At 41.2% G+C, this 15,249-nt stretch overlaps 1 protein-coding gene across 4 annotated transcripts in view; it reads right to left on the reverse strand.

Moving 5' to 3' along the window:
* The window catches only part of Nsd3 (nuclear receptor binding SET domain protein 3), a 115,634-nt gene that overhangs the window by 37,849 nt on the left and 62,536 nt on the right, over positions 1-15,249 (reverse strand). For 3 of the 4 annotated variants that reach the window (XM_055593321.1, XM_055593319.1, XM_055593320.1), the window contains 4 exons: positions 14,278-14,404; positions 7,250-7,350; positions 4,932-4,977; positions 3,294-4,039 (listed from right to left, as the gene is read on the reverse strand). In XM_055593321.1, the coding sequence (XP_055449296.1) occupies positions 3,957-4,039; positions 4,932-4,977; positions 7,250-7,350; positions 14,278-14,404 (357 nt within the window). In that variant the 3' untranslated portion in view covers positions 3,294-3,956. Of the gene's footprint in view, positions 1-9; positions 137-774; positions 904-1,898; positions 2,030-3,293; positions 4,040-4,931; positions 4,978-7,249; positions 7,351-14,277; positions 14,405-15,249 lie in introns of those variants that run through there. The other variant, XM_055593322.1, reaches the window with a different exon arrangement.

Here is a 15,249-nt window from a genome sequence, read left to right on the forward strand (position 1 = left end):
ACAGCTCACCAGTTTCACACTCCTCACAGATGAACCTTCCCTCGGGGGCTGCAGTTAGCCCCAGGCACTCCAAGTGAAAGTGTCTGCAGCACTCGCCCTCACAGGAAACCAGAGAATCACCTACATTTTCACAGATCTGTAAGAGCAAGAAGCAGCAACTGTCAAACTGGAGCATCAGAACTGGTCAGCGTACTTGAAGTCTAGACCACTGGGTTGTTCTCCTAATATTCTGACCTAGAAGATCTAAAAAAGGGACCCCTGAATTTGCATTTCTTTTTTTTTTTTCTTTAGTGTTTTTTAAGACATGGTTTCTCTGTGAAGCCCTATGTTTGGTTCCCAGCACCTACATGGAGCTCCCACACCCATCAGTAACTCCGGGTTCCCTCTTCTGACCAACTCAGGCACTAGGCAAGCATGTGGTGCATGTACCCTCAGGCAGGCAAAACATAAAATTGGAGAATTCAAAAAAAAAAAAAAAATTAAAAAGGAATAGGTAGCTGGGCATGGTGGCTAGCCTGGTCTATACAGCAAGTTTCAGACCGGACAAGGCCATCCTGTCTCCAACAAAACAGAAACCCAATGAAGACTGACACTTGCATATGAATGACAAATCTTCCAGTTCAGGATGGGGAGAACCACAAACAGCACTTAGACCTACAGCTTTAAAGCAGTGTAACAACAACAGGAGTAATAATGATGATGATGCATGATACAGGAGGTGCAGATACTGCTGACAGGGCTGCGCCATGTGTTTCTAAAGAGCCGCCTGCCTACCTGGCACACGGTGTCCTTCTTACTCTTTCCAACGCCTCTCCGTGACAAGCTGGAGTCCACCGACTGTGCATCGGAAGCATCTGCGTCAGCAGTAGTTGAAGGGCTGTCTACTTGTCCTCCAAAGCCAACCTATTTGGAAAACAGCACATGATAAGGAGAAACAATTCCTGTAGACACAATGCAAAATCTGGTGAAACTGACTCAAGTCTGTCTTGGGAGAGGCCAGCCTGCCTGCCTTCTTGCTTCAACCCAGGAATGCCATCTACCTGTCACCTGGAGAAACTGCAGCTAATGTTTGAAAAGCAACAACCAAACTCCTCCGTTATGTAAGAAATCTACAAATAAGTTACAAATAACCAAAAGGATGTTTTTTTTTCCTAGCCAAGCTTCACCTTTAACCTGAGCACTGGAGAGGCTGAGGAAGGCAGGTGTCTACTTTCCAGGCCAGCCTATTCTACATGGAAAGTTCCAGGCCATCCAGGGTTGGACAGTGAGGTCTTATCTCAAAAACATGTTGTTGTTGTTTTTTTTCCCAAAGAGTTGATTTTGTTGTTTGCGTTATTATTATATCAACATCTCACACTGTAGCTCTGCTGTCCTTTGTACTTTCTATATACCTCAGGTTGGCCTATAACTGAAGAGATCTGCCTGCCTCTACCTTCTGAGAGCTGGGATTAAAGGCGTATGCCACCATGCCTGCTTCCCCTCTACCCCCCTTAAAACAAAGCTGACCACTACTACATGAAGCACCTCATTTGGTTGGGTCTAGAGATTTAGGAGTTTGACTACCCGACATTCTCCTACAACGGACCCTAAAAGCTTGTCTAGACTTCTAGCAGGAGAGTGCGGCTACTCATACATACACCCTCTTTACTGGGGAAGGTCATTCTCTTCCCCTTTGGGAGAGTTGCATATGGAGTCGCAATGAAGAAGGATGACCTACCCAAACAGGTAAGCTGAGTTATCATGGTGAGCAAGAGTTAATGACAGTCGGTTCACCCTTACTTTCTCCTATGAGCATGTTTCCGTTTGCCTGATTTCCCAAATGGAAGCATGCTACCGTGGCTGGCAAAGCAGAAAGAGCAGTGCAAAGCAGAAAGAGCCGTGAGCCCAGGCCCACTTACCTGCAGATCGCTCAGTCCTCTAGAGTCGGAGTCAGATGTGTCTCTGGATGCAGAATTAGTCACGTCTACATCAGTTGAGGCGCGACTCCTCTTCTTTAGAGGTTTACAGGAATCTGAAATCTCGCTGGCACCTTAATACAACACACTGAAATTAATCCTAAAATAGTACTTAGGGTTACTGCTTTTTTTTTTTTTTTTTTTTTTTTTTTGTAGGAAGAGTATTTTCTTTCCCCAAACTCATCTTAAGTGTGTTGGGGGGGGGGGAACTCAAGCTCTCTGTAGCACTGAAGTTGCCAGCCAAAACTTTGCAAGCTTCTGACTTCCTGGTAGTGATTTCATTTACAGCTGCTCTATGAACCATTAAATTCAGTTCTGCTCTATCACTATTTTCACCAACAGAGCCCAAGTTCCAATCTAGACATCAATTTTATCAAAACTGAAGGACAGCCAATTGATTTGGAGCAATTCAGAGAACCATTCAATTTTGTAAGGGGAAGACATGAAACCCAACACAGTGTAGTTTACAGATATGGTTGCAGAGACATCTCCATCTTGTTTTATTAGGGATGTGACAAATCTTTGATTTGTATTCGATTCGTACACGGATAGTGCCATTCCAACCCCCCAATTTTGCAATTCAGTTGATTCCTGTCCCCAAATAAATTTTGGATTTCCATAGTTGCTCTTTCTCGGGAAAGTGGCATTTATTGTGGCCATAACAAGTGCTGCAGCACACGCACACGCCACGCCGTGCGCGAGGCACATTACTGTGAGGGCTGTAATGGACAACCAGTGTTCACGTGCAACAGAGCACGAGGAGCTGGAGAACTCTGGACTTTGTAAGGGAAGGAATAAACATATTTGGAAAAAAAAAGGCAGAGAATAGTGTGGAAAATTTTTTTTAAAACTGCGTGTAATACAAATCCAGCCAAAACAATAGTGCAAAAAGTTACAAAGCAACAATCTCTTGGGCTAATGCGGTAGGCTATACAGAGACAGCCACGATGAAATGTGCAGGTCAGGCAACGGTGAAAACCAAGGAACCAAGGAGACGGTTAATATTTCCACCCACAGTTTGTGTCTTAGATTCCCCCCAAACTTTCCATACAACAGACAGACATCTAGACCAGCCCCGCAAGCTATGGTGAAGTGTGCAGTCCAGGAGAGACCGGAGAAACAAGTCTCCCGAGGCCATGAAGATCCGCAACAGGCTGAGTGGGAGCAGCGCTTGGTGTATAGCCATGTTCTGAGGTGGAAGCTGTGGGCCTCAGGAGACTGCTCGGGTTACTGGAACCTTGTGAGCACATCCCAGCCTAGTAAGTTTGCACTGACTGCTTCCTGACAGCTACAAATAAGGGTGCCTGCCCGTGTTAACGCGGATTAAAAAAACACAAGTACACAAATCTATCTCTTTCATTGCTGGTGTGTGGAACCAGAACACCACCACAAAGTATTTCCTTGGCCTAAAAGATCACTGAATTAACAAGGAGTTTTAACAGAGGAACAGGAGTGCTGTATTGAGAAGCTTTCGAAGGGAAACACAGGTACCGCCAATTCCGATGAGTTTCTGAAAACGCTAGAAAAATGACAGACCGCTGAAGACAGCTGTCATGCTGTTCTCCATGATAACGGCACTAATATTAAAAAAAAATAATAAGAGCTTTTAATGATTGCAATGTATACAGTTTGGGCCATTTGGCAAAACCCTGCAGATGTGTATTAATGATGCTTTATTTTAAAACAAAAAACAAAACAGTCCATGTTGGAATTGATCAGGGTAAGTTAATGGTGGTTTTTAGGCTGGACCCATGATTTAAGCTGTACCCATCCAGCTCAGACAAAAAAAGAAAAAAGAAAGAAGAAAAAAAAAAAAAAGAGAAATCATCTGAATGTTAAAGTAATTGTTCAGTCTTGAAGAAGAAACCAGGCCAGAGAATGCCAATAATGATGATTGGCAAAATCAAAACAAAAGGAACTTTATCGAGCCGCCGACAAAGAAATCTTGCACGGACGGAGACTACAAGTCTGGAGTTTCTGGGATGAAATTGTACAGGAATCTCAGTCCACAGTTTCCTCATTCGCTTCGGAGACGGAGCTGTCACTGAATCTGACAGAGCCCTGCACTCCTCGGTCCGCCGACCCTGTGGAATGGTGGAAACACAACGCAATCAGGCCTCCTAATCTCGCAGCGATCGCGATGTCTTTTCTTGGAGCTCCGCCAAGCAGTGTTCCCTCCGAGAGGCGTTCAGTTCTGCTGAGGATCTCCACGGAGACCATCGCTGCAGACTTCTCCCCGAGAATGCAGAGAGGCTGGTGTTTTATTTTATTTATTTTAAAATAATGCAATTTGCCCAGAGTAAACTACAGGTATTAAACACAGTTTGAGCTCACCAAAATCGCATGAGTCATGCTATGGAGTTTGTACTATACTCAAATTGCACACAGAAAACACATATAGAAGTTTAAGGCTTCTTAAACTTTGTGCATATCTCAAAGAGATTCACATATGGTCATCTGATAGTGGCCATAGTTATGCTATGGGTAAATTTACAAAAGGATTGTACAGCACTGTAAAAAATAAGTGTGGCAACATTTTTCCCCAGTCAAGCTGTCCTGTCTGATTTGCCCGTCCATTTTTGACAAACATTAATAGCTACTATTCGGTATTCAGTCGAATACCAAAAAAGTGGATTCGTCACATCCCTAGTTGATAAGCCAGTGAAATCCCAAAACCTCACGGAGAAAGTTGAAAACAATAGCACCTACATGGTGTCCTCTAATTTACCAAACAAGAAAGCCTTTTCATGTGGAGGTACAGAATAGAATCAACTCTAAAAGTTTCTCTCTCTCTTTCACACACACACACACACACACACACACACACACACACACACACACACGGATGGTAAATTTCACATTGAAGAGCAACAATGATTTACAGAGACAGACAAAAATACATGAAGCACATATAAATTATTCTTAAAAATTGGTTTAATCAAGGACTGCAAAGTAGCATCATTAACAGTAACTCACCTTTCTGTAATCCAGTCTTCAGGGCAGCCTGGGGAGCTGTTTCAACCTGTTTGAACAGAAAAACACAGCATTAACAAGAAGTTTTCACTTTTAAAAGAAAGAGGGAAAAAAATGACATTTTCATCAATCTAAGCAGTAATGAGTGATCAGTGTTATTGAAAATCTGAATTCAGTCCCATCTTGTGGGTCAAGCCCTCTGTCTCAAGGTCAGGGGCTTACATCCTAGCTGCCTGTGCTGAATACCGAGTGACGACACACAGCCGCATGCTCTTTAGCAAAGACTTCCCACCACTCCCTTGGTACTTGAAGAGAATGAGAGTATTTTCCTCAGTGTCTGGGAGGCAGGAGAGGGGCTGTTTCTGCGACCGGCCCCAACGTTCCTATGCACCCCTCCCGCCCCAAAGACATTAGGATAAATTTTTACTTACTATGATACTCAGGTTAATGTAACTCACGCCACTTTAAGACCCTTCCGCGCCTGCACTCACAGCTAAGTTGCTGGGAATCAGGACCCTCTCTGTAGAGAGTGCTACATGGCTCCATACAGCTGGAAGCTCAATACTTGTGCAGCTAGAACAAACTTAGTAAGTTTGTGATATTGCAATAGCACTTTCTTGAGTGTCTTATGAACAGTGTCTTGATCCTACATTAGGAGAGCGAGATCAGAAGTTATTCTGCCAATGTATATGTAAAACACGTGGTACTGGAAGACTGAACCATTGGAATAGGGAAAAGATACTGTTTGCAGAAGTTCTGTTTAGGCTAAGATGGAATTTATGTTTCCTTAAGATGTGAAATATGCATGTTGAAACACATTTTGTAAATATTTAAGGATTGTTCTAAGCTTTTTAAAAATTTTTTATTTTTTTTTACAACAGGTAAAAAAACATACAACAGGAATGTTTTTTGTACGATACAATTAGTTGTACAAATATAAAATCTTCTAAACAATCACTGGTATTGTTCTACTACTAACTATATATAACACAGTGGCAGTAACAATTTGTCCCATTAGTTTTACTCAATCTTTTATTAATTTTAAGCTAACTGGTCACAGACTGAATTTGGGAACCAGGTGGCAAAGTCACAACTTCATTTTGGTAACAAATACTATAGATGTCAGACTTGGATTGTATTTCTTAATTTCCTAGGTACGGAAATTATATGATAAATAACAAATATTACTGAAATTTTAGCTAAATATTCTCAAAAAATGTTTTATATGCTTGTGATACCATAGAGCACCCACAAAGTTAGCTTTTAAATTTGAAAATTTTAAATTATGAAGATTTTAAATAAAAAAGTACATACTCTTCCAGGGTAAATTGCTTTAAAATATTGAACTTACTGGAACTAATTCTGGATTTGTTTTAATACTAGATGATTGGGCTATAAAAATAAATACTCTACAGCTGGTTGTGGTGTCAGACACCTTTAATCCCAGCAAATGGGGAGGCCGAGGCAGGTGGATCTCTGTGAATACTTGGCCAACCTCATCTATATATTGAGTTCCAGGCCAGCCAGGGCTACACAGTGAGACCCTGTCTCAAAAAAGTAAGAAAGAAAAAAATATTCTGGGGCCAGAGCTCAGCGGCAACGTGCTTACCTAAAGATGGATATTCATTTATTTAATAAAAAAAAAAAAACAAAAAAATTCTGTGAGTTTTTAATTTATAAAATCATTTCTCAGAATTCTTTGAAAAGGTGATTAACATGTATATTACTACATTGATTACATTAGTTGAACACAGTCGATCAAAATGTAGTCCCCTCCCCACACACATTTTACTTGAATATTGTTTATCTGACAGTTTGATTCCAGATGAGTGCCATTCCATGGGAAAAATAACATTTCAAAAGATCTGTGATACTGACAGAAAAACCAGATCATCTATGATTACCTGCTTCTTAAATATAAGAATATAAATTAAATTAATTTGATTTGTTTAAAAAATAAAAACAATATATACCAGCAGCTTAAACCAAAAATCAAAGTTTTTAAAAAAGGGAACTCAATGATGGTGGTTCCAAGTAAAACTCATGAAAACATGAACTCATTGTGCTTACAACAGAAATATCAAAATGAATGTAAGGGTCTCTCATCGCTGGCTTCCTCTCTCCCAGACCTGCTTTCTGTGAGAATGCTTGAAGCACCGTCACAGGACAGCTGCTGGAGAAGCCGCCACTGCAACCCACCAGGACAGATGGCAAGAGTAGTTCAGGAAGGAGGCCAAGGTGGGGAGAATCTTTCTTTGGCGACAAGAGGTAAGCCACCACATTACAGACACGCTTTAACTCTCTACATGTAGGAAGCCAACCTGCTCCTTTTTGATCTTCTTCTTTGGCACAACCTCGGTGGATTTCTCTGATTCAGATCGAGTCCTGATTGATCTTCTCTGCTGCTTCTTTTCTACTGGGCCTAAGAGATGATTTAAGCACACAAAAAAACAAAAACATATTTAAGAACTGTTTGACTCATTTGGCTAAGATCTGACCAGATTCTTGACCTTTAAAAAAAACCAAAACACATTACTTACAGAATTTTAATTAGAAGTCATTAAAAAAACTTTTATATACTTGGGGACCAAAATTATTTAATAGCTCAAATAAGCTGAGAATGGGCTCTATAAGGATCCCAGTTACACAAATAAGGGGGAATTTTAGTTTAGTGTAGTTTTAAAGTCAGGCCAAAGCAGCAGAGGCACAGTACACTACTGAAGGCGGTGAAATGCACCTGGGAAGTGTAACTTGGGGTGAAGGGGCTGAACAGATCAGCACACACGCCTTCCCTGCCGAACACAGAGGCAGCGAGTTCAGAGCCCCAGCAATCCTAGTGCTGAGGGAGCGGAGAATGGTCCCTTGCTGCCAGCCAGTCTAGCCAAGAGACCTTTATCAAAAATCAATTGAGAGAAATACCCTCTACCCTACACACACACACACACACACACACACACACACACACAATTGGTTAAAAATTCACTGTATAGCACACATTTTCCACCGTAAGTGAGCTGAACAGATTTTATATATAAACAGCAACAGCATTTGGTACACTTGTGTAAGTTATTTTACTGCTACAACAAGTAAGCCAGAAAAAAAAAAAAAAAAAAACAAAACAGGATGGCACAAAAATGTGATCAAACACAACTATTAACTTAACTATCACATGGAGCCTTTGCTGTGTCTTGGAAATGACTGTGTGTTTGCTTAACATGCACAAAGCCTCCCATAAGATTCCCAGTACAACACAAACCGGGAGACTTATAGATGGAGTCATGAGGGTCAGAAGTTCAAGGTCATTCTTAGCTACATTGTGAATTTGAGGTCAGCTGGGTCATGTGAAGCTAATCTCAAAAGAGAAAAAGGGAAGACAAACAACTAATTGTGGAAAACTAGAGTGAATTATTGATATTTTTCATGCTAAACAGCATAATAAGCTTAAGGTTTTGTTTTTTTGTGTTGAGAGAGGGTTGCGCTCACTATGTAGCTTGTAACTCCTAGACATCCAACTGTCTCTGCCTCCTAAGTGCTGGGGTTAAGGGCTTGAGGCACCATGCCTGATCTAAGATTTTTTTAACAGTACAATTGTTAAAAAAAATAGACTGATAATCTTTACAACTCTGCATTTCACTGCTCTGTTGTACACAGAAACACTTCCCTTTGCCTTAGCAAATCTACAAAAAACAAAAGTCCCACTACTTAAGTTTTAAAAGTATTGGTATTTTGGCAATACTATGTTTTTCCCCCCTTTAAAAAAGAATCACGTTTTATTTATTTCGTGTGCTTGTGGGAGTGGGGGGGGGGTGCACATGCCACAGTACCAGTGTGAGATCAGAGCACAACTTGTGGAAGGAGGTTCTCTCCTTTCACCATGCGGAACCTGGTACTCACACTCAGGTGCCCACTTAGTATCTCATCGGCCATTTTTCTTTTCATGTGTATATGTGTGGGGCACACCTGTGTGCACGCAGGTTCACACAGGTGTGTATGTGCACATTTGTGCCATGCAGGTAAAGGCACTGTCAGGAACCAGTCACACCAGGGCTCACGAATACAGCTGGTCTCTATACCCACCTTTCAAGGCTGGAATTATAGGAAGGCTTCCATGTTCAGTTGGCACTTATGTGGGTTCAAAGAATCTGAACTCTAGTCCTCTTGCTTGCTGGCAAGTGCTTTAGTTGCATCGTGGCAACAATATATTTCAGAGCTATAATTAATCTGCTTCTAGCACCAAAGTCACAATCCAGTTACAGAAGTCAATGAAGGTTCTGGAACCATCCTTTACTCTCGACTCTTGTCCTTAAACTGATAAAAATGTTCACTAAAGCAAGAGACAGCCTGCCCTCAAAAACCAGCTGAGGATTTCAGAGATCCATGCCTTAGTACATAATCAATACTCAAGTACTACCTAGAAAAACAAAAATGAAAACAACCTAGAAGCAGTAGCAAGCAAGCAAGCAAACAAACAAACAAACCTACTTGTTTCTAGAGTGACATTCATGGAGGTTGGCAAGCAGTGCAGACTAAACACTGTTGACAAGATCTATGTATCACCCATGTATCTACGTATCTATCTACCTTGAGATAGACTCTCACGTAGAGTAGACTAGCTTTGAAAACACACCACAGTCAAGGGTGATCATGAATTCTTGACCTCTCTGCTCCTACCTCTCAAGTGGTGGGCTTGAGCACCACGTGAGCACAGGCATAAGCCAACATGTTAGTTTATGTGGTGTCGGAGATTGAACCCAGGCTTTACGTGTGCTAGGCCGACACTCTACCAACTGAGCCACAGTCCCAACCCTGACCTGTATCTTACAGAGGGTGAAGCAACATGACTTAAGATTATTCTCACCAGGTGGTGGTGGTGCACACCACCTGGCACTTGAGAAGCAGAGGTAGGCGGAGTTCTGAGTTCAAGGCCAGCCTGGTCTACAGAGGGAGTTCTAGGACAGCCAAGGCTACTCAGAGAAAACACTAACAATTTTTATACTTATTTTCTAAAGGGGTAGGGGATGAAGATTTGGAAAACAATGTAGTAACCTAGCATGAATATCATTCTTCAAGCCACAGAAATATGTCAGTGGTGCACAGTTTATATACTTAACTTTTAAAATAAAAGATCAAGAACTCTCCGCTTGCAGCTAAGATGATGACACGATGGTTTCTATGAGAAACAAGTCTTGTTTCTGACCTTAAAACTATTAAATGTTACCTTTACAGAAAAACGAGGTGATCATTTAAGAAGACAATATGCTGATGAGCTACCACTGGTGACAAACCAAAGCCAAAGCAGCCTGAAGGACTTAAAGACTAACTTCAATGTGTCTAGAAGAAATCAGATAGCTCTTCTCTAAGTTCAAAAAATAAGAACATTCTACTTGAAAAAAAAAAAAAACTTAAAAAGTTCATAGCAGAACTTCAATCTTATAATGAACAAATTACACAGACAGAATGTTCAATCGCTAAAGGGAAGAAAAACGACCCATTAATAAAAGCTGTGACACTTAAGAAGTATCCAGTATTAAATGAAGAATTTATTTTCTCCCTTCTTGAGAAACTGTAAGTGTGTCCATAAGGATCTAGATATCCCACTTACAGTAAGACAAATTAACAAAATTGCTCTAAGAACTGATACGCCTATTTGAACAGCTGAGTCTAAAAGGTTTTGTGTTGTTATAGTCAAAGAAAGCAAACATTACATTCTGGCCAATCAATGCAAAGCCTAAGTCACTTGCTGACAGGATGCAAACAGCAGACCTGCTGCCACAGGCTACTCCCTCGGTTCCTAGCTCGGCTCCCTCTGCTCTTGTGCCTCATTCAGCCCATGCCAAGTGCCCATAAATGATAGCTTCCTGACTTGTATCCTGTATCTCCTATTTTTAGAGAGCTAGTCCTAGTCTTTTTCCATGATCTCCCCCTCCCTGTTTTCTTTTCTTTTTTTTTTTTTTAACAGGGTTTCTCTGTGTAGCCTGGCTGTCCCAAAACTCTCTCTGTAGACCAGGTTGGTTTCAAATTCACAGAGACACACCTGCCTCTGACTGCTGTATATGGGATTAAAGGCATATGTCACCACTGCCTGGCCCAAATCTTTTCTGAATGGTGGCTGTTAAGATAGTTTTTGTAACAGTTTATATTTTACTTAGATTTGACTCACAAAAATAACTCTCTCTCCTATCACAGATATGCCAGGATTACCACTGATTCAAGATATCTTTATTTTCACTTTCCAAACCCTGACTCTTCCAGAAGAGTCTTTGATATTAGTACATTTTATTATTTTATTCTTTATATTAATTCTTTTATGATTATATTTATAAATATATTTATATTTATTATATTCATACTGTATTATTCTTTTATATTATTACAATATAGCAAGAAGTATACTAGGTCAGTGAGATGGCTCAGTGGGTAAAGGCGTTTACCACCAGGACTGAGTTCAATCTCGTCCCGAGACCCGCAGTGTGAAAAGACAGACCCAAGGAGTTTTTCTGACCTCTGTGCACACAGTGGCACACATGTACCACACAAATAAATAAATGTCACATTTTTAAAAAGAAAGAAGTATATATGTGATCTCTGCCTTTCATTCCTAAATCTTTTCTAATTCTCTAAGTGGTATGAATGTACATTTGCTGTGTCTGGTCTTTGTTCCTGGCACAGAGACTCCAAGCACATGCTAGCAGATCTCTCCTTTACTCTGCTGAGACAACTTCTGATGGGCTGCTAGGCAGAGGATAGTGGCAACAAGGACAAAGCCCAAGAAGTAGAGACAAGCTGGAGCCTAAATGAATGACAGATCGTCTGTATGCACTGAAGCCTCCTAAAACCCTCTCAACTATGGCAGTAGGAGAACATCCAGATGAGGAAACAGAAAGAGCCTCGGAGGACAGAGACCTAAGGAGGGCAGGGAAACTATACAGCCCTTTGTTTGTACGTCTGGGATGTCTTTAGTAACAAACTGGTAAGCTTCGATGAAGTGCTCACCCGAGTTCCGTGGGCAAATGTCTCAACCAGAGGAGGGAACAGTAGCAACTCTGGAGACAGTTAGGCCTGGCGGTTAAGGCCAAAGGATCTGGAATCCAAAGCCAGCCTGGGCTACAGTGGGAGAATCCTGTCTCACAAACCCCAAGTCCTATAGCCATCTGGCATCCATGCCCAAGCTGGGTTGCGGGACAAAGGATAGTGAGTCCCAGCAGACTGGGTTTCCCAGCACACTCTACCTCTAAGAAACCAGAAGCAGGGAAGCTTAAACCTGAAGGGTCTGACACTGAGAGCAATCTCTGTGAGTTTAGGGTCAGCCTGGTCTACAGAGTGGGTTCCAGGACAGCCAGGGCTATGTAGAGAGACCCTGTCTCAAACTAAGCAAAAACAAACAAAAAGGTTGCTCAGCAGGTGTCTAAGAACTGGTCAGTGTGGGGGAAAATAATCCACTCGTCTAGGTCACAGGAGTGTGCAAAATGGCCAATGTATGGCAGATCAGAAACAGTTTGTTGTTTTTTTCTTCCTATATTAAAAAATCATTTCTTAGAACTCAAAATCTTTTAAAGAACAAAATGAAATAAGCTCTTATTTCTAAGATAAGATTCCAAATGACCAAGCTAATTAAGATTTTCTTTTTTAGTTAAATACTGCCGGTGTGTGCACGCCAGGCAAGCACCCTACCACTGACCTATAGAACAGCCTACAAGGGTGAGAGAGACGTGTTAAGATAGGTTCTCATTCTGTAGGCCACGCTGTCCTGGAATAGCCCAAGCTGACTCTGGCTGACAGTGATCCTCTTGCCTGGCCTTCTGAGTGCTGGAGAAAAAGCAGGAGCCACTACATGGCTCCCTCCCCAGCGTAGCTTTTTATTTTGGTACAAGGTCTCACTAAGCTACCTACACTGGCCTTAGAATTGGGATGCTCATGAAAGCCTCTCCAGATGAGATTACAGCTCTCTATTTTTACTGGTTATATGAAGCACGACACAGAATATTCACCTATCATTCATATTACATTGTTGTTATGATACAACTGTAGCAGACAATCAGTTAAAACTAAGATGCATTTTTAAGTCATTCTAAAAACAGCTTTCGGCTGATCAGGTGAATACAAGTGCTTGCTGTCAGGTCTGGCCTCAGTTGGATCCCCAGGAGCCACATTCAGAGACTGACTCCCAGAAGTAGTCCTCTGAGGTCCATGGGCATGCCATGGCGTGTGTGCAAGCACACATGCACGCATGCACATACACGCACGCGCGCACACACACACACATACAATTAAGTCTTCCACATGCATAACGTTACTAAATAAAGGAATTTTTCTTCCTGTTTTTTGTTGTTGTTTCCTTTCACTTTGTTTTGTAATCCCTGGCAGGCCTGGAACTTGCCATGTAGACGAGACTGGTGTCAAACTTCCAGAGTTCTACCTGCTTCTGCTACCCACTTCCTACTTCAGGCAATTTCTCTTTTAAGGAAGAATAATACTGCTCAGTTTTCAGATCAGGGTATCGGCTAGTCGGAGAACGTTACATTAGAGTAGCTAGATCCTGAGTCTCAGAGCTACTAACACTGCACACATCTACCAACAATTTTGTTCCCAACAGAGGGTGAAGCAGCAAATGGTGAGGATGAGAACGCCCACCACTGCTGGAAGAGTAAGCTGCTGTCCTACGCTGAGAGAGAGAGACAGCACTTAGACATGTTCAAATTCACAGCTATCCTGCCCCATCCCCAACTTTTTTTTTTTTTTTTTTTTTTTTTTTTTTGTGCTAGGATGCTGCTGGTTTCTTTTGGCTGGGATTACATGCACACCGCCATACTTAGCATAGAATTTACAGCTATACTCTTAATTATAGAACTGCGCTAATATTTAAATTCCTGTAGGGAAAAGAACTATGACTAAAGCTCTCTAGCTCTGCTTCATTATTTCCTACTAAAATAATTGCTTTTAAAAATCAAATGAGCTGGGGATGGTAGCCCACACCTATAATCACAGTAGTCTGGGAGGCAGAGGCAGATGGATCACTGTGAGTTCAAGGCTATCCTGATCTACAAAAGGAGTCTACGACAGCCAATGCTACACAGGGAAACCCTGACTCAAAGAAAAAAAAATCAAAATGATGAATATTCTGCCTACATGTATGTTTGTGCACCATACTTGGTGCCCACGGAGGCCAGAAGAGGGCATCAGATCCCCTGGGACTGGAGTTACAGTTAGCATACAAAGCAACAATTCTCACTATGAAATAGTTACGAGTGTGTCATTATGACCAGCTTCCATTCACCACCATTTCCCTGTGATAATGAAAGTTTCTTAGGAACCTCTCAGGATGGATCTGGGAGCCCTCAGTCATACCCACCTGCAGGACCAGATGTCGTCTCAGGGGATGACGTGTTCTGAGTTGGCTTCTCATTTCTCTGACTTGGTGAAGAGATTATAAGCCTGTCTTGCCCCCTGACACTTATTTCTGTTTTGTTACCAATTCCCTTTAAAATGAGGCAGAATAAAAAACAAGTGATTAGCAGATACATAGTATCATGAGCTTATAAAGATGGTTTAACATGATCATAATTTGCTCAAATGTGTATTGTCAATTACGATTAGTCATAATCAGAAAAATTTTATTAAGTCATCAGGACAGATTTTTAAATATACAATGAGATCACTTCAAAGAAAAATAAAAACTATTTGCCTTATGTCCAGGTGATAAATATCCTTAATAAATAAACCTACATCCCCCACATTTTCTATCAAATACAAATGAATTCCTAGACTAAATAGGTTCTTTCTTTACACCACTGTCATTTGGTAAAGTCATCTACTACAAAGGCAGAAAGGTCAATGTATCTTGAGATGAGATTACCTTTAGCTAAGAAAAATGCCATTTATACTTAGAAAAAGTAAGTAATGTGGAACAGACAGTAGGTACAGGTAATTTAGATCTTAATTTAGATATTTTAATGTAATGAAATAAGAGTAATTTTAAGTGTTATTTTTTTTTTCAAAAGACGATTTGTTTTTAAAGATTTCTTTTCATTTTATGTATATGAGTGTTCTTCCTGCATGTGAGTACCACATACATGCCTAGTGCCTGCAGACCAGGATGTGGGCCCTGGATCCTCTCTGGACTGGAGTTATAGTTGAGAGTCACCACGTGGGCACTGGCAAGCAAACCCAGAACTGTGCAACAGCATCAAGTGTTCTTCAGGGCTGAGTCATCTCTCTAGCCCAAAAGATGACGTTTTATCTTGAGCTTCCTTTACTAGTATTAGGGTTTCGGGTGTACTTTTTCATACAGAAGCAAATAAAACTAGCTCTAAGAATAAAGGCA

Source organism: Psammomys obesus, unplaced genomic scaffold (genome assembly GCF_907164565.1).
Source record: "Psammomys obesus unplaced genomic scaffold, mPsaObe1.curated_primary_1811, whole genome shotgun sequence".
NCBI lineage: Eukaryota > Metazoa > Chordata > Mammalia > Rodentia > Muridae > Psammomys > Psammomys obesus.